Source organism: Protobothrops mucrosquamatus, unplaced genomic scaffold (assembly GCF_001527695.2).
Source record: "Protobothrops mucrosquamatus isolate PMUCROS unplaced genomic scaffold, P.Mucros_1.0 scaffold298, whole genome shotgun sequence".
Taxonomy (NCBI): domain Eukaryota; kingdom Metazoa; phylum Chordata; class Lepidosauria; order Squamata; family Viperidae; genus Protobothrops; species Protobothrops mucrosquamatus.
Window position 1 is genome coordinate 834,797 of NW_015386641.1, and position 25,146 is coordinate 859,942.

The window sequence follows — 25,146 nt, forward strand, 5'->3', positions numbered from 1 at the left end:
CATGAGGAGGTAACCTCACCCCTCATGAAAGGCTGCACCGGGTATTGTCTACTTCAGGGGTAGTCAACCTTGGCTCTTTTATGACGCGTGGACTTCAATTCCCAGAATTCCTGAGCCAGCTTAGCTGGCTCAGGAATTCTGGGAGTTGAAGTCCACGCGTCATAAAAGAGCCAAGGTTGACTACCCCTAGTCTACTTAATCTCGCTCTGAGGACTTGAGTATTGCTAGAGCAACGTGCCCAGTTCTGTGCTTTGTGTGCTTGTGCTGTTATGTTTGAATTGTGGGTTGCTTTCCTGGACTTTGTGTGTGCCTCTTGGACACAGTTACCCAGTGGCTCTTGCTGTGCTGAGCTTGGAATCCGGATCTGTACAATGGGGATGCTTTCTAAGCACCTGTTTGGGGAGTTTGAATAAACACCTGTAGAACTCTTGCTTAGGGGGGGAAGGATGGGCACCACACCCATTTAGTAGTATTCAACTCATAGTAGCCCATTAGAAGCTCCAGCAAGCCCAGAGATTATAGCAGCCTCCTGTCCCAATGCTGTTCCTATGAATCTGGTACATAGAGACTCCATTGCACCTACTAAGGCCCAGGGGTGTCAAACTTGCAACGTCATGTGATGTGTCATGGTCATGACATATCGCAACTTTTTTTCCATTGCCGGCAATAGGATGGGTGTGGTTTCGCCATGACGCATCCAGCCCATGGGCCGGCAGTTTGACACCCGTGTGACTAAGCTATTAATGACCACAGACATTGCTGTTCTCTAGGAATATGTCTAGTCTCCTTTAGAAGCCACCTAAATGAGAGAATGAATAGTATGTTTCTATAGCTACAGGCCATTTTGTTTCCCTAGAGATGCTGGGAATTAAAAGATATGCAAAATGTCCCTGGATTACAAAGATCCAGCCCTAAAATAATCTTTTTTAAAATGGATCACTTCCGATAGGATGGATAAGGTAATAACAGAACACTTCCAGTGAGCTTTTATTACCAAGAATGGATTATTTTGCATACTTCTAGAGATGGAATGAATTTGGATCCTTCTGCATTCAAAACATATCCTTTAACAATGAACTATGCCCTCTCTACTTTTTTGGGGGGGTGGGGAAGCAGTAACATTTGCAGCAATATATAATTATGCCAAATTGAAGGCCATTTGGCATTCTGATGGATCCACTGGCATTTTGCTATCGGATATAAATATGCAATGATGTCATGTACGCATCCCTTTGCTTCATTCCTCATGAATACCCATAGGGAGAAGAAATTCTTCTTGTATGTAGAAATTCAATGTAGGAAATCAAGGTTAGGAATGATTGGTTTTTTCACTGATTTGTCAATGTTCTTCTTGAAGAAACTTTTATATAAAACTATATTCACAGAGAACATTTTTGTCTTGTAGTCTGCAGGGGTATGGATTATTTAGCCACCTTTTTCTACTGCCTCCACTAAGACCAGATTTATTTCCTTGCAACTACATTTAGAATTGGATTCTGGAGATTACACAAGACTTTTCTCCATAAATCATGGGTCACAGAAGATGTAAAGGGCAGCATGCTATCCTGTACTGGAAATTCTCTAGCGATGTCTTCAAATCAGCAGCACGAATTGCTTTTCTAGAGACTGATCTATCTCTGTTCACAAGTTTTCATTCAGCCACTTGAAATAGCTGTCTCTGGTGTGAAGTCCTGCAGAAAAATTAAGTGGCCAAATGGTGAAGAGCATGCAGCCATGAAAACAGTCTTCAAAGTGGTCAATAGTGACGTCCACACCTGCTTTCTCTAACCGCTTGGCATACATGAGACCATCATCTCTCAGAATATCGATCTCACAAGTCATAATATAACTTTTGGGCTGCAGGCGTAAAAGCTCTTTTTCAGCCAGAAGCGGAACTGCATGGACATCTAATAGGCCAGGAATATTCTGGATGATTTCAGATTTCCCTACGGTGTGAATTACGGGCTTGTAATCCTTCCTGAATCTTGAAGGCAGGAGAAAAGTCCAGTCTAGTCGGTCTCTGAAGGAATTAGCCTCGCTCACATCCAGAGATGTATGATTGTTCATCAACATGGGCTGGACAAAATCATAACTTCCATTGAAATATTCTATCCAGAACTCCACCATCACTAAGCGTGAGAGGATCGGGCTGAGTTTGTTCTGTTGGTATGAAGGAGTATTAAAATCAAAAGGCTGAAGGACAGGATAGATTAGGGCCTGAAGTTTAAATCTATTGGTCATGTTCTCCTCTTGACTTATCTGTAGAAAGAAGAGAGAAAACAGGGAGTGATGCAGTCAAACAACCTATAGACCCCAAACACACTGACCCATAGTTTAGTTGGAGAAATTCCCTGTTTGTGAGGACAATTAATCAGTGGAATGGCTTCTTCAGAAGTTGTGGGTGCTCTGTCACTGGAGGTTTTTAAGAAGAGATTAGAAATCCATTTGTCTGGAATGGTATAGGGCCTCCTGCCTGAGCAGGGGATTGGACTAGAAGACCTCCAAGGTCCCTTCTAATCATGTTATTCTGCATTCTATTCCAAGAGTGACTCTGATTAGACAGATCACAAATTGGCCAACTTTAAGCTCAAAGAAGGTTATTACTTTACTTGAATGACATATAATTTAATATATAATTATGTATAATAACATAATTTCCTGTGCTTACAATATTTCACAATTAAGTAAACAAACCTAAAGTTATGTCAAGGAAAGAATGGAGAGGATTGCAGTTAAGTAGTCTTATATTATCCCAATTAGTCTCACAAATAATCTGCTAGGACAGCCTATCTCTTCAATCCATAAGGATAATTATTATGCCTGATTAGGTACTCAGTGCCTGGGATCAGGCCCCAACATTATGCACGGAGCAGCAACAGCGTATGAAGAAGTCCATTGGGGTTCAAATCATTGCCACTTAGATTGGTCATATCATTTAGAGGCACTTGGAAGTGAAATAAATTTTGTCACCCAGTTAGTAACGTTCCATTTTGAAGACATGGCTTTTTCAACAAGCGGGTCTGGCCTAGGGAATTTTAGTGGGGTTTTTAAGGGTATTTTAAAGGTTAATTTTAACGATTGGCCGCTTCAAATATTTTCTTTTAATTTGGTTTTAATGGATATTTATTGTATTGTGGTTTTACAAGGCTGTTAGCCGCCCTGAGTCTGGTGAGGAGAAGGGCGGGGTACAAATTAAATTATTATTATTATTATTATTGAACACTATAAATCAATCAAAATAATTTCTCCACTTACTATTGAATCTGAAAGAATCCTGCAATACGTGATTAAAACACCACCTCTAGCCTAAATTCAATGCTGTAGGCTTTTCCCACACACCTCCTGTATTGCAACAAACAGCTTTTGTCTGGGAGCATATATTTTCTTTTACTGAATAAATCTCACTTTTTTAGGTGGGTTTTACACAATACACTAACCGAAAACAAAGAGATCACATTACAGATTAGTGGAAAGCGTAGACTAAGGAGTTAAGATGTATGACTGGATTAGGGTATGGAACTGTTAACTGGAAGCTTTTTGTAAACTCAATGTGTTGCACAGCTCACATTAGGGTGGCAAACTGTCATAATGGCCTGGAAAAGAGGAAATGTATAGTCCAATACTTCTGAAAGGTTAATGTTTTGGATAGGGTATATTAACAATAGAGAAGGGAGGAACCCAGAGAAAGTTTATTTCTCCTTAATTAGTAGAATAGAGTTGGATGGAACCTTGGAGGTCTTCTAGTCCAGCCCCTTGCTCAAGCAGGAGAACCTATATTTCTTTGTTCTAGATAGAAAGTTCATAGTAGTAAAAGGGATATGCGTAATGGGATTTCTGTCATAAGTCATGATGGCCATAAGTCAAGGCACCCATGAGACCAGACCTGATTTTATGACTTTTCTTGTGGCATTTGTAAAACAAATCCATTACTCCTATGGGTGGTTGGTTGTTTATTTAATTATTTTTTTGCCAGAAAGAAATCATTATTTTAATGGAGTGTGTGAACTCAAGCAATGAGAGAACCCTTGCACTTTTACTGCTTCCTTGGAAGAAGGGTCCTACAGAGCACGTTTTATGACATCTACACTAAAATATTAAAAGAACTGCCAATAAAATAGACTGAGAAGCTAGACTTCTGTGAAGGGGAGATGAAACTGCTTTTAGCCTCTTAACTAAAAAGGAAGGAAGAATGACACAATGGTTTTATTTGGTTAAACATGCATTATTCCAAAGGCTGATTTCTCTTGTAGCTGTGACATTCATAACTTTTGCTGGTCTCAAGATAGCATATGGGCCTTTTTTATACAAGCTAAGCTACTTTTAGAAACACACCCACACACATTACAGAAACACATCCACACCCACCCACCCACCCACCCACACACACACATTCTTTTTTTTGGCAAGATTTCAGAAATGGCTTGCCCTTGCTTTCTTATTCCTAAAGCTGAGAGAGAGGGACTGGACCAAGGTTCATGCCTAAAATGGGACTAGAACTCAAAGTCTCCCAGTTTCTAATCTGGTACCTAAATGACTACCTAAAACTGGCTCTCTAATATCTATGTACAGTACCTATGTATCTATGTCATCCATCTATGCATCTATCTATGCATCTATCTATGCATCTATCTATGCATCTATCTATGCATCTATCTATGCATCTATCTATGCATCTATCTATCTATCTATCTATCTATCTATCTATCTATCTATCTATCTATCTATCTATCTATCTATCTATCTATCTATCTATCTATCTATCCATCCATCCATCCATCCATCCATCCATCCATCCATCCATCCATCCATCCATCCATCCATCCTCTATCCTGGCTTTTCAGAAATTGTCCCCTTCTCCATTTTCCAATCCTTTACATGGGAGCAGTCAAGAATTGACCATTAAAACCTTCCCATACAAAGTGAATGCGTCTTCGCCGGCAATCCTGGCAACTTCTGCACAGGTGAGGATGGATCTGTGTATAGGTCACCCAGAACATTTCTTACCTCTTGGCACACAGCAGCAGCCAGGTTGCCTCCCGCGCTATCACCAGAAATTGCGATTCTGGTGGGATCAACAGAATATTGAGCTAGGACATCTGGCAGCAGAAAATGTTTGCTGGCTCGGAGGACATCATCAAACTGTGCCGGGAAGTGGAAATCTGGCACTAACCTGTAACTGCAAAGAAAAGGATTTTGTGTTGAGACAAGCCAGGGTTTATAAGTCATGATGGATTGCCAAAATGACAGTCAAAATGACCAATTACAGAATGCAGTTATCAGCAACAGAGGAAGAAAATAAACAGGGAGTGGTTGGGACACAGTTAGAAAGAATAGTGTCATGGGGAATATTTTGCACACAGGAAAAAAGGATGTCCTGCTTGTGATCCATGTCATGAGTTGCTGATTTTACTGTCCAAAATACACAGAAAAAATAAAGTGATTGTTATCTTAGAGCAGTGCTTTTCAAGTATGATAACTTTAACATGAGTGGAGTTCAACTCCCAGAATTCTCCAGCCAGTATGCATCTTCAAAGTTGCCAAAATTGAAAAACCTTGTCTTAGAATCTACTTCTGCTCTTGTGAAGATAACTTTTCATTTAATTAATTATTAAATAGGGAAGAGCTAGGAAATGGCCACAGCCTTTCCCAGCTATGAAATACAACTGTCATCATTTCTGGTTATTGGCCATATGGCTAGGGATGGCTGACATTATAATCTGACAATTTCTGAAGATTCTTGGGTGGGAAGAATTGCATGAGTGCTAGCTTAGTGAAAGCTCCCACTTGCTTGGCCCATATGTTATGCAGTCTGTGTTAGCCCCAAGCATCTATGGAAACTTGTTCTCCAAAATTAATGACATTATCTTATGGGAAGAACAAAATTTTCATCAGCACTAATGGCAGAACAACGGGCATTTTTTTAAAAAAAAATCTCACAGCAAACCAAATCCTGAAGCATGCCTCCTAGCCGTGCAAGCCACACAATGTAGCACATTTACTTTAAATCTGAATGTAAAGATTATTGTGGCCAAAGACCAGCATAGAACAGTAGAGTGCAAAAGAATAGGAAATATTATAATAAGAAGGGATAGACATACGAAGCCAGTCAAATATAGTCAGGATTGCTCCAGTAGATACCAAAAGTCAGAATAATAAAGAAATATCAAAAGTGTAAGGCTATATGATATGTAAACTAAGTCTAGGCAGAAATATAATGAATAATTCATGGTTTAACTATGCCACTTTAAAATTACCCTATGTAAAATATGCGAGGCAGTACCTAAAACAGGTACATATCTACTTCTGATTGCACTCAAAAGCTAAGTTCATACAGTATATCACAATACATCTCCTCTGAACAGCTGCAGACACAGTTGTCTGATCCAGAATAAAATTCCGTTTCTTATAAGCAGCAATCTCAATAAATTTGCCAAGTCACTGAGGTGCTCTTTGAAGCTGTGTGTTAAGTTTTCCAATGTCAGCCATTTGCCGCTTAAAACATGCAACCACCATTTTGTCCATAATAGTATTTGTTCCAAGGATGTTGTATTTTCCAGGATTGTCTGCTGAATGTTTGGGTGAGCCATTTAGTCTTCCCAGCCCCAAGCAAACCAATCATCGTGACCACTTCACAGTCTTTCTTATGTTCTGGTCCTTTGGGTCTTCAAACTTTATCTTCCAGATTAACATTTTGGATGAATGGTATGGGACAATAAGGCTCATCCTTCTGACCAAAGTTGAATTCCATTGCACAGTTATGGCAGATCCAGAATCCAGAGGACATGTGGGAAAATGGACCGTTCGGAAAGAACTTCTTTAGGGATCTTAAAAGCAATTCCAAGGTCCTGCCCATTCTTTAAGTAAGAGAGTTCCACCTCATCACCATCAAAATTAGCAAACCATCCAATCACATCATTTTCATCAAATTTCTCACCAAAATCTTCACTCTCACAATTGCATGTCTTTATCCCTTTTTAAGGAGTATTCATAAGAGAATTCCTCCGCACCAAGCAACATCCCACTTGTGTTTAGTGACCAGCCAACTCTCACTTCATGTATGTCTCGCTTCATTTAATCATAGTTTGTAAAATAAATGACCACGGCTAGCCTAAATGATGATTTGTTGGCGGCAGCAGGATCCACAGCTTACACTAAGCCAAAACTAAACAAATCACATTATGGATTTGCACTGTGGGAAGCAGCCCAAATCATAATTTGTTCTGTTGATAAGGGAAAGAGTTCAGAAAGGCTAAATTTCATTTCTAGTATTTGCCATTCAAATATTAAGCCACTAGAGGACACTGGCTGCCTTGAGTTAGACAAGGATGAAATGCTTGCTTTCAGTGGAGGGAACGGAAAAAGGCATCTGTGTTTCTAATTTTAGATTAATTCATTTACAGAAACAGGCTATTGTTTCAAGAAACAGCTCATCTTAGCCAGCTCTTGTCCCATTCAGAAGATACAAGCCTTTAATTTTATTTAACAACAACAACAAAATTCAACCCTTCAATAAAGCAGATATAGCACCTTCTATTTCATTAAGAGTTTAACACCGATGACCCTTGGCAATTTTATTCAGAAAGTGGTGTCTACAGCTTTAGGAGTCCCAGATTGCTAGTATTTTATGGAAAACAAAGTCACTTCTTCTTTGCCTCTCTCAATCTGACATCTACAACCAGATCCCCTTGTCCTGTAGGACCTCACATCCATCCAACATCAAAGAGAAAATGCAACCTGGTGCTGGGAAAGGACACCTCTAAACCACTGCTTCTGATCCATCCTTTATTAATGTTTGAGACAAGGAGAAGCTGGACAAAATTGTTATGCGATACAACTTACTTCTTCAATCAAAACTATTCTATTGACTTATGCTTCGCTGGTTCTTTTAATGGGGAAACAAATCCCATTTTTTTGTCATCTAGCCTAGAAACATAGTGGTTGCTCAAGTTAAAAAAAATCTGGTTTCTAGTAACTGTGTCCCTCCTCTCTCAAGCAAACATACTGTAGGACTTTCCACTTATGGCTAGAGTTCAGTACTGGTTCAACCAACTTTTGAAACACAAGCAACGTGACCCTGGCTGGACAGCAGGACTTGAGGTCTGAATAGCTCAAAGCATTTTAGCTTTGCATTCAGGAAAGATTCTTGTTAGGGGATCTCTCTGAGGTTTTGAAATCTGTGGATCTCAGGGGGAAGTTACAACTGCAGTTGGATTTGGAAACCCCACATGAATCTGAAAAACAGGCGTGGTAAGATAATGAGGGAGCTAAATGAGTGTAAGAGATGCTCAGGGGACCAAATCTGGAAAATGTTTGTCTTTCTGGAGTTTGTTTTCAAGGAGATGAACATGTACAACATTTACATTTGGTTGTTGATATTTTGTCACTACTTGGAATGACACTATCACAGAGGAAAAAGAGGCAGAGCCCCCTAATAACTCTTATTAGGTCTAGGCTCCACAAAGTCGGTTAAAGACCTAACAAATGTATTTGTGAAGCAGGTTCAGCTTGCATTAATTATGATTTAGCATGTTGGAGAAATCCATGCTCTTTGATTAGTATATGCATCACTGGACTGTGTCAGTGTAGCTTGTGAGTTTTTAGAGTGGAACAGGAAGAAGAAGAAATATCTGATGACAAATATTAATTAGGGAATCAATCATAGTTTAAACAAGCACATATACATGGGCTGGATGCACAAACACACAAAGCCATAATTTGAAGGTATGTATCAGTGTCAAAAATAACTAAATATAAAACAAGGCTGAGGTTACAGTAAATTCAATTCAGCCTGCATTTATGGATTATGATTTGGCTTGCTTCTATGTCCAAGGTTGGGGTTCCCTAAAATAAGGTTTCTAAGCTCTTTAATCATGGCTGTTTACTTCTGTTGCATAATTGCCTTAGCTAATCTTTAATCTGATTTTCGTAATAATTTTAAAAAGGGTTAAAGCATTAAGTTATCATGACATTTTCTTTTTGTTTGTCATAGAACATTACATTAGTTCTAATCTAGCTTGATATATAAAGATAACAATGTTAGCTCCCTCCCAATGGAGTATTTTGTGTTTTCTTCTAATTTTATCATCTACCAACCGTTCTGCAAACTTTTTCATGCAATAGCTGCACTTTGACATCTCTTTGTATCTTTTCTCTCCCGCCGCTCTGCCGTTTTAAATAAATTTAAAAAATAGGTATCTGAAACTTCAACAGGGTGCTGGCTGGGAGATAGGCCTGCCTATGTTATGCTGCTGTAAATGTGGGGGAATAGGCACATGGACAAGAATTAGCCTAAGCTGATTGTAAATGTTAACACATCTTTGCTAGGAAAAACCCACTTTTGGGTGGGTTGGTGTGTTGTCGACCTGAATTCGAGGTGGAAATCATTCTAAGACTTGAAACTGCTCATCCACATTAATAGTCAGCCAATAATGGCATATAAAAATTCTGGAGCAGGTATCTCATTAGTTCAGAAGACAACTTGAACAAGATCCTTTTGGCAAAATGTCTATGGAGATTCTCAGTCATCCAGGTCATGGTTGTCCCAAAGGTGCCTTTCAAAACCCAGCTGAACTTTCTTTGTTTTTACCTGGAAGAGGTTTTGCTTTTCATCCAAGAAGCTTCTTCAGTGCTGAACTGAAGAAGCTTCTTGGATGAGCAGTGAAAGGTCTTCAAGGAAAAAAAAACAAAGAAAGTCCAGCTGCCTTTTGAAGAGCACTTTTGGGATGCCTTATGGCAGAAATAGTAAGGCCTTCTGAGCAATGAGACTTTCATTAGTCAAATTCTTGTCCAAGGCTAGAAAGTAGACTGGGGTTTTGTTACTTGAGATGCAGGGAAAGACGAAAATTTACATCAAATTACCTAATTGACCAACAAGAGACAAAAGGAATCCAATGCTGAATCCAGTTTTGCATTGCGGCTAGACGGATGCAGAAAGGCAGGGCTCTACCCTCCCCATGCCCGATTTCACCCTGTTGGGGGCCCTAAAAAGGGCCTAAAGTCACCCCAAAGAGGCGATGAAGGAGGGGTGTCTCGTCGATCACGGAGAGATGGTGGTCTTTCTGTTTGATCCGAGAAAAGCCCTCCAAACTGGCAGGGGAAAGACTGGCTACATTCCTATGGCCAGCTATTAGCTGCTGACAACCGAAGAAGAAAAGTACCAATTAACACATCGTAAACAGCATGTTTGGAACTGGTTGAGAATATTGATCCTTTCTTTACTATTTTACAACTGAATTTCCTGGGAAAGGCTCCCAAGAAGCTAAAAACCTCTGAATGTGAACAGAAGCGGCATTTTAATTTCTATGGGGGACAGAAATATATAATATTGAAGTGGAAGTAACATAAAGCTACAGTTTTGAAATTTGAGAACTGAGATAATTGTTAAGATTTTCTCTTAAAAAAACATTTGAGGTGAAACATAAGAAATCAATCCTTTCTTTTAAGAGTGGAAAATGGATTTTGAATGACATCTAATGATGGATCTGAGTATAGCACTATAACTAGCTTCCTGCCTGCTTGATGATTCCTAACCTAAGGGAGAACAGCTGGCAATAAAGGAAAATATTTTGGCATACTTATCACCTTGATCTTATTGGACTATAAACACCCACTGAGCTTGGACTTTTAATCTCAAGAGCTAGAAAGAAAATCTCAAGAGAAAGAAAAACTTGACCTTTGATTACAACTGACTGGAAGAGACGTTTGAGCTGTTTTCAGAGAGGCTGAACACTTTGAACATTATGGATTATAACCTTGCCTGAGACAAAGGATCACTATAAAATATTGCTTTGGGGACTGGACCTGTATTCTAAAATCTTTTGGATTATAAAGGCTGCATATAAAGACCAGAAAGACTGAGACTGGTGATATTAGAGGATCTCCAGGAATGATGCCTCAAGAAAAAACAAATACCTTTCAGAAGGAAATATATTCTGTGCTACAACTAGTTCACCAAACAATTGTTGCATACAAAGAGGACATTAAAAGAAACCACAATGAGACTAAACATAATTTAGATAATATAAATGAGCAAATCTCCAAATTAAATCTATGCCTAGAAAGTTCCCAGACAATGACTACAAAGTATGAACAAATAAACCAGAGATCGGAAGATGAAGCAGAGGAAATGGACCTAGAGGCAGAAGAGATGAAAGAAGGGAAATATAAACTACCATACACAAATAAAATACTGCAAGATCTACCCATAACAATGAAATTGCAAAAGACCCTTTACCCTTTAAGCTTACAAGATGCACCTGATGACAAGGAAGAAGATTTTGGGGAATGGAACATAGAGCTGTCAGGGGAAATGTTACAATTTGGAAGACAAAAGATGAGGGGAGAAATTGCGAGAGAAGGAATGTGGGAGTTGTTTAAGGAACATAAAGGGGCGGAATTCCCCCTCAAAAATACCCTACCTAAATTATCTTTCTCATGCCAAGCAACTTTCATAAAAACAGAAAGAAAATTCTTGGGCGATTTAATTGCTTTGGCTTGGAAAGCTACTTGGCAAAGAAAGAAAGCGAGAGTTAGATTTAAAAAACAGAAGATTTGATCTATTAGAGGGGGCATCATATGTTTAAGTACTTGTTTGATATGGTTAAAAGAACGGATGACCCTTAGATATATTTAGACTTTTATAATGAAAGATATGATTTAGAATTAAAATAGCATTTTTTTTCTCTTCTTTTGATATGGGAAATATGAAAATAAGAGGATTGGTATGAATAAACCTTTTAGCTGTATAAATGTAATGAATATTGAGAAAATCATAACTGACAAAGATACTTTAAATATTGATGGGAAATTAAACCTTAACAAGAGCACGAAAAACAGGATATTGATTAATGAATTGATATTATTATTTATATATTAGTAAAATATGACGGAGATGTTTATATTTAACTCTGTATACATCAATAGTGCCAAGAATTGTAATTGTGTAATGAGGAGAAAATGGAAAAAATATGGGGAAGAAAGGAGGATCAGGGAAAAAATACTGGATTGTGCAGTACTGAATAGACTTATATTGAAGAAGTTAATGTTAAATATGTGAAGCCAGACAACATGTTGTTTACTAAGCTCTAAAGATTGTAATTCCTAAAAATCAATAAAACTTTTTTTTTTTAAAAAGGAATCCAACGCTGAAGGTAAGACTTCAGAAACTAAGATGAAAACCAAACACATCACATTATGGTTCAAGTAATTTAATGACCAAAGGTTTAGCCCAGGATACAGTATTTAATGCTAAAATCAGAGCTTATTTTGGTACAGGTATGAATATGGATGGAACCATTTGTCACGAATGAAGGCGATTCATTTGTTTACTCTTGCCAAGAAAGCTATAACGATCGGTGTATGGAACTGAGTTCAGCTGCATGGCATGCATTGTTCCAGAACTTTATCCTTAGTTCTCAGTGTTCTACGTAGCACTTATTTTTCTTTCCTCTTTCTTTCCTCTACTTGAATCTTGTCAAACAATAAAAAGACAATAAAACCCAGCCCATACCAGTTTCTTAATTGTTTGCAACATACTTACTCAATTGAGACAACTACAGCATCCAGAGATTCAGCCATAATCTCACAGAGATGATTATAGGTGCCTCTTTCTGCAGTGAGAGACAGCCAAGGATGAGAAAGAAGCTAACACTAACAGTACAGTTGCAGAATGTCTACAGAGCAGATATTTTTATTTATAATATTCGCAGAAGTATACATTCTGCAAATGACATTATTGATGTACAAAAACATTTCTGTTGGGCTTTCGAGAATCCCAAGATTGCCAATTTTTTTTTAAAAAAAGGAAATCTTGAACAATGAATCGAGCCCTATTTCAAAAAGAAAGAAAAAAGGAAAATCCCAAGATCAAAACCACCAACCCAATCAGGACTTTATGGTAACTGGCCACAGAATTCTGGAAAACAAAGTCCAGAGTTACCTTGTAGGGGAGATGGATGGCACAGAAATTTAATAATTTTTTTTAAAAAGGTTGAAAGATCAAGCGATAGCGTAAGTCTTTTCATTTAACAATCTGGCCCTGGTTTTCCTCCACACGTTATTTTCAGCAATCTAATTTAGGGAAAATGAATTGCCACTGGGATTATGGATTCAAGAGTAGAAAGATGCTTCAGATGGTGGAGGTCACTTTAAAGCAGTTGCACCTTTTCTAGGGTTCTTGGGAGAAGAAGCAGCTTCTCTAAAATCCTGAAAGTAAGTGCTATTTTCCAAAGCACCTTCTGTGTTTCAAACTCTAAGTGCTGCTGATTTCTACTGTACAGGTAATCCTTGGTTAATGACCACCTGCTCAATGACTACTCAAAGCTACAATGGTGGTCGAATGAGTGGTTCTTGTGATCAGAATGGTTCTTATGACCAGTTATCAAAGCTCTGGCTTTCCAGCTCCCCTGTGGTCATAATCTCACGATCTGGGCACTTGGCAACCAGCATGCACTTACCAGGGTTGCAGTATCTAGCGGTCACAAGTTCACCATTTGCAATCTTCCCTGCCGGCTTCCCCACTGACTAAGTTTGTTGAAGGTGACACGAAATTGTGAGGATTTCCTTGCTTAACAAGCCATGCTCCTTGCTTAGCAACAGCAATGGGGACTGTCTGGATTGTCATTGCTAAGTGATGTGGCCACGTGACATTGTGCTTTACCACTGCATTGCTTAGGGACAGATATTCCATTGCCAAGGCAGGACTACCTGTAGAGAGTTAGTGATCACAAGATGGGGGAGAACAAGAAAAAGAACATGCAGTCCCACTTTAAGATGGCTTACTTGTACTTAACAAAGCCCATCCTCCTCCATGGATGTAGATGATGCTGCGATGTAATGTCTTCTGGCTGACCTGTGTATCTGGCTGATACACTCGGACCTCTACACCATCAAATAGGGTATCTGTTATCTTCAGATGTCTTGAAGATGGCATATTCAGGCTATCCAACCAACCAACAAAATTATTTAGCAATTTTGCATGGTGGCCCACTCCTATGTAATGACCGAGGTCGCACTAAGGAAAAAAAGAAACAGTGAAAAGGCAAAGGATTTGCAAGACATGCTGTATAATTAAATCCATAAATATATTACGAGACACATGTAAACCTTAATACTACAGTGACTGCAGTAGAATATAACTGCGCCAGAAGCCCTGGTGGTGCAGTGGTTAGAATGTAATACAGGTAGTCCTCAACGTACGACCGCAATTGAGCCCAACATTTATGTTGCTAAGTGAGACAATTAAGTGAATTTTGCCTCATTTTATGACCCTTTTGCCACAGTTGTTAAGCAAATCAACGCGGTTATTAAGTTAGTAACACGGTTGTTAAGTGAATCTGACTTCCCCATTGACTTTGTCAGAAAGTTGCAAAAGGTGATCACATGACATCAGGACATTGCAACCGTCATAAATATGAGTCAGTTGCCAAGCATCTGAATTTTGATCATATGACCACAGGGATGCTGCAATGGTCATAAGAGTGAAAAACGGTCAGAAGTCAACTTTTTTCTGTGCCATTGTAACTTCAAATGATCACTAAATGAACTGTTATTAAGTTGAGCACTACTGGAATTGCAGGCTAACTCTGTTCACCACCTAACGGGCTCAAGGGTAACTCAATCTTCCATCCTTTTGAGGTCAGTAAAATGAGGACCCAGATGGTCAGGGGCAATACGCTGACATTGTAAACCGCCCAGAGAATGCTGTAAAGCAGGGATCCCAAACTCCTGGTTGTTAAGTGACTTTGCTTGTCAGAAGGTTGCAAAAGGGGATCACATGACCCTAGGGCACTGCAACCATCATAAACATGAACCCGTTGCCAAGCATCTGAATTTTGATCACTTGACCATGGGGATGCAGCAGTGGTCGTAAGTGTGAAAAAAGTCACCCTTTTAGTAACTTTGTTGTAACTTTGGTCAGTAAACGGATTGTTGTATTCAAGGACTACTTGTATGTTATTCTTGTTCTTATATATTAAAACTGAAGGTATAGATTCTGTGGGGCAGGCCCATTTGGCTCCTAAAGTCTGGGTAAAAAAAAACAGCCTCTAGGCTCAAACCCCATATGTGCAACCTTTCTCTTTCATGACATGTTTAACCAGTCCAGTTAAAATCCTACTAAAGGCGTTCACACAATACAATATACTTAGATTTTATTGTGCTTTCTTTCCTTGTGGTTACAAACCTAAACCACTTAGTTATAGTTCAACATATGTGAAAATAAGTAAAAAAATAAGTAAAAAATACATCTGATCGAGAGGCAGAGTTCCAGTGATAGAAAATTGGCTGTGTTTTGAGCGATTGTTTTTTTAAAAAAAATCTTAGTCTTTCACAGAACATTTTTTTTCTTTCTGTGCAAACCCCTGGTCCTTTGAGGCACAGTTTGAAAACCCCGATCAAGACCTGCTAAAAGGCAATTCTTAACATTTTGGACAAACTTTTTGTGCACAAAGGACTCTCCATCACATCTTTCTAAATTATAAGAGGTCTTCATGGAGATTTTCCCTCTCCAGCCAGGAAATCCCATGCACTGGATATAGAAAGGGGTTACAGCTTTCCTTGTCTAGTGTTGTAAATATCAAGGCGTATTTGGCCAGAGAGAAACATAAGTGTTGCTGGTGCTTCCAAAACTCTCTCTGGCATTATCCTCAGGAGTAGAGGAGAGAGAGACAGACACATTAAGGCTGCCACCTTTTAACAATCCAATCTACTACCAAAAGCAGTTGTTTTCTTCCAGGATTGGATTAATGCGGAGCTGCAGAGCAAGAATCTCATTTCAGAAGCACTTTATATAACATTAGTGGTCAAGATCTGGAGTTTGTTAGCCTATAAACCGCCTGTTCTCGCTTGCTCTTCTCAGTCAATCACATGCTTGGCCTTTACAATAAATGGTGAATTCTACCCATAACAGCAAAGTTGTGGTATCATGCTCAGTTATTTTAGGAACAAAGAAGTGAATTCAAGACAGAAATCAAGAGGGATTAGATAAATGACTCATATTTATGATGGTTGCGTTGTCCTGGGGTCATGCGATCCTCTTGTGAGTCCTTCAATGGGAACAACCAAATTCACTTTACAACTATGTTACTAACTTAACAATGGCAGTGATTCACTTAACAACTTTAGAAGAAATGGGGCAAAACTCACTTAACAAATGTCTTACTTAGCAACAGACATTTTGGGTTCAGTTATGGTACTAACTTGAGGACTATTGTAATGCAAATGACTCTTCCTCCTACTTCTTAAACTCTGTTTCCTTGTAGTTTTTAAATAATAATAATAATAATAATAATAATAATAATAAAAAAAAAAAAGTTGGAAGGGACCTTGGAGGTCATCTAGTCCAACCCCCTGCTCAGGCAGGAAACCCTATACCATTTCGGATAAATGGCTGTCCAGTCTCTTCTTAAAAACGTCCAGTGTTGGAGCATTCACCGCTTCTGGAGGCAGGTTGTTCCACTGGTTAATTGTTCTAACTGTCAGGCAGTTTCTCCTTAGTTCTAGGTTGCTTCTCTCCTTAATTAGTTTCCATTCGTTGCTTCTTGTCCTGCCTTCAGGTGCCTTGGAAAATAGCTTGACTCCCTCTTCTTTGTGGCAGCCCCTGAGATATTGGAACACTGCTATCATGTCCCCCCTCATCCTTCTCTTCATTAAACTAGACATACCCAGTTCCAGCAGCCGTTCCTTATATGCTTTAGCCTCCAGTCCTAATCATCTTTGTTGCTCTTCTCTGTACTCTTTCTAGAGCAGTGGTTCTCAACCTGTGGGTCGGGACCCCATTTGGGGTCGATCGACCATTTCATGGGGGTCGCCAAGCAAGGCTGTCCACCATTTTTTTTGTCCGCCATTTTTTTTGTCCGCCATTTTTTCCCCCTTTTCTGGTGGGTGCCTTACCTCCCTTGGGCTGGGCCAGCTGGTGGTCGGCCTGCTCCGTCTCTGCCGCTTGCCAGCTACGCCTCGGCCGGCACAGGGGGCGGAACCATGCATGCATGGCGCTCCCGGGCAGGAAAAGTCCTCGACTTACGACCGGTTGGGTAGTCCTCGACTTACGACCGGTTTAGTCCTCAACTTACGACCGGTTTAGTCCTCAACTTACGACCGGTTTAGTCCTTGACTTACGACCGGTTTAGTCCTCGACTTACGACCGGTTGGGGTCGCGGCATTAAAAAGGTTGAGAACCACTGTTCTAGAGTCTCAACATCTTTTTTACATCGTGGTGACCAAAACTGGATGCAGTATTCCAAGTGTGGCCTTACGAGGGCCTTGTAAAGTGGTATTAACACTTCACGTGATCTTGATTCTATCCCTCTGTTAATGCAGCCCAGCACTGTGTTGGCTTTTTTGGCAGCTGAAGCACACTGCTGGCTCATATTTAAATGATTGAGGTGATCCTGAGGCTCTAGGGAGAGTGTCAATGATGATAACTCGTTCCATGGGGGATATGATATGGACATGTAAACCAAAAAGAACGGATTTACATCTTGGAACGAAAAAAGTGGTAACTTAAAGTAAAACAATCTATCGTGGGTCACAAGTTCAGACAGGTCTAGGTCCTGTATCCTAAGCCTGTCTTCTGGAGTGTCCAGGGAATTCAGGAGTTTCTTGGAACCTTAGCCAGTAATCCTCTGGGAGAAGATAAATCAAGATGGATGATTCAAGAGAGCTCGCTTGTCTGTGTCTACTCCTCTACTGATAACGTGCAGCAAATTAAAGTGGCCAAGGTTGTCAGTCCCATAATCTTTACCAACAAAGATGCCTTGATGTGAAAAGTATTTCACATGGAAAGACATTTTAATAACTATTAAACCTTATGATCCCTTTGGATAAGTTTAGATTTTCTAGATTTTCTGCCAATTAAATGTGAGGAGGCGAATCTGAGAACCTTAGATGGGAGGGAGAGGATGGATTTAGGAAAGAGAACCGAAGAACGGTGGGGCTGACTTTTTGTGTTGAGTACAGCGAGGTTGTGTGGGAAAAAGCACACCTAGAAATGCCAAACTATGTTGCATGGGTGAGGTAGATGACCCAAACTTTAGGCAGTCCTCGATTTATAGCTATTAAATTAATTGGCCCAATTTTATAACCTTTTTTTTTGCCATGCAGCTGTTAAACAAATCACTGCAGTTGTTAAGTGGATCACATGGCTATAAAGCAAATCCAACTTCCCCCATTGATTTTCCTTGTCAGAAGCTGGCTGGGGAGGCTAAAAAATCAGTGATCACATGACTGTTGATCCTTTGATGCTGTGACCCTCATAAATAAATGCCGGTTTCCAAGCATCCAAATTTTGATCACATGACCATGGAGATGCTGCTATGTTCATAACTGCGAGGACTGGTTGCAAGTCACTTTCGACGACTCACTTTTCAGTGCCGTGATAACTCTGAACGGTCACTAAGCGAATTGTTGTAAGTTTAGGACTACTTCTATTACCGAAATGTTCTATCTCAACACTAAATAAATAGAACAAGCACCTGCATGTGGGATCATTGCACGGGTAGTATAAATATCATGTCAAAAAACAGTAACACTGAAAAGCTGTTTATTCAATGTTCCAAACAGGTAAATCTGCATCCTTACCTTTCTTTTTTCTAAAAGATCATGCTCTTGATTTTTTTCCCCCCAGTTCAAGAGAGAAAACAAGCCCCAGGCATTCCAGCTGAACATAGGTTATCCTTGCTCATCAGATAGCAGGGAGTCCCAAGCTATAGCAACCTAGTTTCTTTCATTGGTCTGCTTACTCAATTCCAATAAGGCAGCAATCAAAAGCTATAGCAATATGTCAAATTGCCTAAGCTGTTTATTTGGCACTGTGTTTTTTCTGGGACTTAGTGATAATACTAGTTGGACGACAACCTCTTTGGGAAACACCTGTTATTTATTTTTAATTTATGTTCTGGCAAACTCCCAATAACTCTGGGCACCTACTTTCTGATTGTCTCTTTGGGGCTGGATCGAACAGTAGCTAACTCAGTCATATGTCTTGGCCTGGTCTTCATTAAAGCTTTGAAAAGGGTTAGGGAAATAATGAGATATTTAAAGTGGGATACTTGAGTCGTGCTTAGCTGGGCAAGGTATATCTCAGTGATGGCGAACCTTTTAGAGACCGAGTGCCCAAACTGCAACCCAAAACCCACTTATGCATCGTTGGGTGCCGGGTGGGTGTGGCCCATTGGGTGGGCGTGGCTGCGGTGGTAACAGCAGACTGGGTGGGACGAAAAAGTTCAATCAATCAATTCCAACTTTGCAAGATCTTTTTTTTCCCGCGAGAAGTTGAAATTGACTGATTGATTGGACCTTTTTTTTTTTTTTTTGCACACGGCGGCAGAGACCTAAAGCGAAAAGGTTTTATAAAACCCAGCTGAAGGCCTAGGACTGGGGCGACGGCACACGTGCCCACAGAGAGGGCTCTGAGTGCCGCCTCTGGCACCCATGCCATAGGTTTGCCACCACTGGTATATATCTCATTGGTCAGTCCTTACATGTAAATAAGAAGCTTGTACTGGAGTCCCAGGGCCGAGTTCATACTTTGCACAGAAGGTATGTTTTGTGTTAGAACCATAGACATTTACATTACGCTTGATGTTAAGTTCTAAAATATGACCTGCAAATCACATTAAGCTTACATCAAATTATGGCTTAACACGAGTGGAGCCAGTCAAACCAAGCTTGTTGTAATTGTGGAACCCTAAGTGCTTTCTGAACTTTGTTGTTTGCTTGCAGACATTTCATCACTTGACTAGATACTGTAACATCAGCAGTGCTACTGAGTATAAGGTTGCTCTCTGTTAACATACATTAGCTGGCCCTACCAGTGTTTCTAGATTTCTTGTCCAAAGTAAGGGTTGGGAGGCTTATCTGCCAATTGTTCTAATTAATGTCTCATTCCTGAGCTTGTCAATGGTACCCTCATGTTGGTGAGGAGTTTTAGCAACTACATAGATTAACCCGGTCCTTCAAGTTTTCTAACAGTAAACTGATGGCTACTCTAACTGAGTCAACCACCCTGCCACAGGTCATTCTTTTTCCCCATCTTTCCCAGCAACAGAGACTTCACTAGAGAACTAAGTCTTCACATAAAGTGTCCAACATGCTCTTTAGTATAAATTATAAACTGATACCAGGTTGTATTAAATGCAATCCAGAATTCAGTTAATGTGAGGCTCATGTGGCTGATTTGCCTGAATTCTTTAGCATTTTTGGATTTAGTTTGATCTGAAAATATATGAACAGACTCAACCATAGTTTCAACTGAAAAACTGTGATCAAGTTAAATCCGAAAACATGCTGCAGTGAATCATTTAACATCTGTGGCAAGAAAGGTCATAAAATGGGGGCAAAACTCACTCATATCTGTCTTGCTTATCAACAGAAATTTGGGTTCCATGTGTTGAGAACTAGCTGTATTATGTTGATTGGAGAGCCAGTTTTAAATTTAAAAACCAGGAGACCGGCTTCCCCATTTTCAGAAGTTCACATGACTCTGGGACATAGCAACCCTCATATATATACAGCTGGAAGAAAAATCTGGTCTGGTTCTCATTCCAAGCTGGGAGAAAGACGCAGAACTGAACTGAAGGCAGGCTGCATTTTGGAAAGGAGGTCTCCGTTTATTGGGTAGTCAGAAACAACAGTGACAACAGCATATTTCTGGGCTGGCTGACAAAATGGGGGTGAGGGTAGGTGGGCCTTTAAACATTCTTTGGGGCTTTGTGATTTGAGATGCCTGTTCCTGTGCAAGAACATTCCTTTAATATTTTAATGGCTGTTGCCAGATTCCTATGGGATCATGGCTGGCTCTACAGGCAAAAGAGGAAATGCAAATCCTAGATGTTTTGTTTGTCTGACCTAATCTTGTCAGTTTTGGCTCTTTACCTATTGTGTTGCTAATCACACTAGGATACTAATTATACTAGGATACTAAAAACAATATAAATTGTAAGATACAAGCAACAAAGTTATAGTCATAAGATGATGATAGGTAAGAAAGATGAGGAGTATCATAGTAATACAACCTTACTAAGTAGTTTGACAGTGTTTTAGGTATTAGAGTGACGGTATGGGGGAAAAACTATTGTGTCTAGTTGTTCTGGTTTGCAATGCCCTATAGTGTCGTCTTGAGAGAAGAAGTTGAAATAGTTTATGTCCAGGATGCGACATAAACAGCCCTCTTTCTTGCTCGTGCAGTATACAGGTCCTCAATGGAAGGCAGGCTGGTAGCAATTGTTTTTTCTGCAGTTCTAACTATTCACTGAAGTCTATGTCTGTCTTGTTTGGTTGCAGATCCAAACCAGACAGTTATAGAGATGTAAATAATTCCTTTGTAGAACTGTATCAGCAGCTCCTTGGGCAGTCTGAGCTTTCTAAGTTGGTGTAGGAAGAACATTTTTTGTTGTGTTTTTTTGATGACATTTTTGATATTAGGTGTCCATTTTAAATCTTGAGATATCATAGAACCTAGAAACTTGAAGGTCTCTCCTGTTCATACTGTGTCATCTAGTATTGTAAGAGATGATAGAATAGTAGGGTTTCTCCTAAAATCTACTATCATTTCTATAGTTTTGAGTGTGGTCAGTTCAAGATTGTTCCAGCTGCACCACAAGGCTAGTTGTTCAACCTCCCATCTGTATGCAGATTTGTTGTTGTCTCGAATGAGGCCAATCACTGTTGTATCATCTGCAAACTTCAGTACTTTAACAGAGGGATCTTTTGATATGCAGTCATTGGTATAGAGAGAGAAGTGGAGTGAGCACACAGCCCTGGGGGGGGGCCCTATGCTAATTGTACAGGTATCTGATGTGATTTTTGCCTAGCTTCACTTGCAGCTTCCTGTATGTTAGAAAGCTTATGATCCATTTAAAGGTGTGGTCAAGCATGGCTAGCTGATTTAGTTTAGTGAGAAGAATATCTGGAATGATGGTATTGAATGCTGAGCTGAAATCTACAAAAAGGACCCTTGAAGCATAAGTCTTTTGAGATTAAAGATGTTGTAGGATGTGGTGCAGAGCCATATTAACAGCATCATCTGCTGATCTATTTGCTCGGTAGGCAAACTGCAAGGGGTCTAACAGCGGATCCGTGATGGTTTTCAGGTGGGCCAGCACTAGCCTTTCAAAGGTTTTCGTAACTACGGATGTAGTCATTCAGTTCTTTGATGGAGGGTTTTCTTTTGCACTGGAAGCAAAAGAGCGTTTGAAGCAAGAAGGAACATAGCACATCTCTAGTGATTTGTTAAAGAGGCAGGTGAAGATGGGGGCTAGTTGGTCAGCACAAGCTTTCAAGCAAGAAGGAGTTATCTTGTCTGGGCCTGGTGCTTTTCCAGACTTTTGTCTGTGAAATAGACCTTGCACATCATTTTCTATGATCACCAGAAGTAGAGGACCCAAGGGGACGGGGGCCAGTTGTAGGAGGTGTGGCTGTTGGTGGTGTATCCGAGATGGGGATGGTGGAGATTGGTGACAGTGGTTTTCTTCTCAAACCTACAGTAAAACACATTCAGGTCATCTGCCAGTTGTCGATTTCCTTCAGCATAGAGAGGTTTGCTGTAACGGGTGATATTTTTGAGTTTTCCACATGTTTGCCACTTCATTTGTTGAGAACTGATTCCTTAGCTTTTCACAGCAGTTTCTTTTTGCTGCTCTGATCTTCCTTGTTAATACATTTCTGGCCTGACTGTACAGCATTCTATCTTTTTTTCCTGTAGGCTTCCTCTTTGGCACAACGTAATTGCTTGAGTTTAGCCCTGAATCAAGGCTTATTGTTATTGTATATTCGCAAGTTCCTGGTTGGCACACATAGGTCTTCACAAACACTAACATATGATGTTACAACATCTGCGAGTTCATCCAATTCTGCAGAGGTACCTTTGAAAACTTTCCAATGAGTGCAGTCAAAGCAAGCCTGTAGCTTTAGCTTTGCCTCTTCAGTCCAAGACTTTAGTGATTTAATTGTCGCTTTTAAGCCTACTATGTCTATAAACAGGTACAAGGTGAATCATACAGTGATCAGAGTGTCCCAACAGCTGCTCATGGTAAAAGACCCATAAACATCTTTTAGTATGGTGTAGCAGTGGTCTAATCATGTATGCTTGCCTCTAGTGCAGCGGTTCTCAACCTATGGGTCGCGACCCCATTTGGGGTCGATCGACCATTTCACGGGGGTCGCCAAGCAAGGCTGTCTGCCATTTTTCCCCCCCTTTTCTGGCGGGTGCCTTACCTCCCTTGGGCTGGGTCAGCTGGTGGTCAGCCTGCTCCGTCTCTGCCGCTTGTTAGCTACGCCTCCGCTGGCGCAGGGGGCGGAACCACGCATGCACGGCGCTCCCGGGCAGGGAAAGTCCTCGACTTACGACCGGTTGGGTAGTCCTTGACTTACGACCGGTTTAGTCCTCGACTTACGACCGGTTTAGTCCTCGACTTACGACCGGTTGGGGTCACGGCATTAAAAAGGTTGAGAACCACTGCTCTAGTGAGACAGTTGACTCGCTGAGAGTATTTTGGTAGCTCTTGGCTACCAAACGCGGAAGACTCAGCTTTTTTAATGATTCACAAGGATTCTCGCCCCAAGGCGGCTTTCTAAACCAGGAAGACCCATGCAACTGAACGCCAGAGAACCCGAAACTAGGAAGAGGCGTCCCAAAAGGAACCCAGATGAGGGCACGCCTTTCCGATGCTGGTTGAAAGCAGCGTTAGTCCCAATGCCAACCAGCGGGCAAAGGGGGCCGTTTAAAGACACAAAGCAGCGGCGCACCAGTCCGCGTCTCGTAGATCGCTCGCTCCAAGAACGTCTGCATTCGCGCAACCCATTTACCAACTCAAAGCCCCGTGTGTGTGTGTGTGTGTGTGTGTGTGTGTGTGAGCGAGCGAGCGAGCATGCACAAGAACCAGAAATCGGCATACGAAAGACGTAGGTTGTTATCGCGGATAACAGCGACCCTGATTGGCCAAGGCAACCGCTAGCTCTTTTCTTGGTTAACTGCGCTCGTGTCGTGTGAATCCAGAGAGCTGCGGGCAGGAAGGGAGGCAGAGGGAAGAGAGAGAGACTTCTGCGGGTTTTTTCCTTACCGATCGTTGCACGACCCGGAAAGCCGCGTTCAGCATCATGAGACCCCAAGGCTGGGAGACGGTGCTGGGGAGCGGCAGGTAGACGTAATAGGCGGTCAGCGCCAGCCACGCGGCCAGCAGCACCAGGGCCGACTTCATGGCTCTCGGCGCCTGAAGCGTCGTCACCTTGCTCGCCCTCTAGAGCCCGCAGCCCCGCGGGCCTTTTTAAACCGGGCGACTTCTTGCGGCAAAGGCGGCGAGCAGCCTCCCATTCTAGGCTTTACATAATCCGGCCGAGCCAATCGGGGCGGAGAGGCGAGAGGAAGTCCGGCCCTTCCGTCGCCTGCGAGCCGGCCGTCTCGGTTTTTTTCTTTGCCGGAGGCTGAGCTTCGCTTGGGAACCGGGCGGCGGGGCGAGGCGGAGGAGAGTCGCGGAAAGCCGCCGCAGCAGCAGCGTTTGTTCTTGCGTCCCTCCCGCCTTGGCCTTTTGGAGAGTTCCCAAATTAGGGAAAATGGCTCCCGGCCAGGGAGGTCACCTCTAGCAGGTGGGCACGGATGTTCCGGATGTGGCATTCAGAGGTCGGAAGAGGGAGGACTGCGTGTGCTTTTTTCAAACAGCCTAGTGCAGGGGTAGGCAACCTCGGCTCTTTTATGACTCGGGGACTTCAACTCCCAGAATTCCTGAGTCAGCATAGCTGACTCAGGAATTCTGGGAGTTGAAGTCCACGAGTCATAAAAGAGCCGAGGTTGCCTACCCTTGGCCTAGTCATTTCCTTTGATGCTTACCGCACTCTGTCTCCTTTGATTTCCCCCCCCCCGACGTTCTTGTACCAGGTAGTCCTCGACTTACGACCACAATTGACCCCCCAACATTTCTGTTGCTAGGTGAGAAGTTTGTGAAGTGAGCTTCACCCCATTTTACGACCTTGCCACCGTTGTTAAGTGAATCACTGCAGTTAAGTTAGTAACTTGACTAGTCTAGAGCAGTGGTTCTCAACCTGTGGGTCGGGACCCCATTTGGGGTCGATCGACCATTTCACGGGGGTCGCCAAGCAAGGCTGTCCGCCATTTTTTTTGTCCGCCATTTTTTTCCCCCCTTTTCCGGTGGGTGC

General features: G+C 41.3%; 1 protein-coding gene across 1 annotated transcript; it reads right to left on the reverse strand.

Annotated features, from left to right (window-relative positions):
• Positions 1-974: 974 nt before the first annotated feature.
• On the reverse strand, positions 975-24,291 carry NCEH1 (neutral cholesterol ester hydrolase 1). The gene is made up of 5 exons (XM_015814934.2): positions 24,057-24,291; positions 13,780-14,011; positions 12,539-12,608; positions 5,005-5,176; positions 975-2,259 (listed from the first exon to the last, which is right to left on the reverse strand). Exons 1-5 carry the CDS (start codon positions 24,192-24,194, stop codon positions 1,642-1,644), a joined length of 1,230 nt encoding a protein of 409 aa, XP_015670420.1. The 5' UTR covers positions 24,195-24,291; the 3' UTR covers positions 975-1,641.
• Positions 24,292-25,146: the final 855 nt, after the last annotated feature.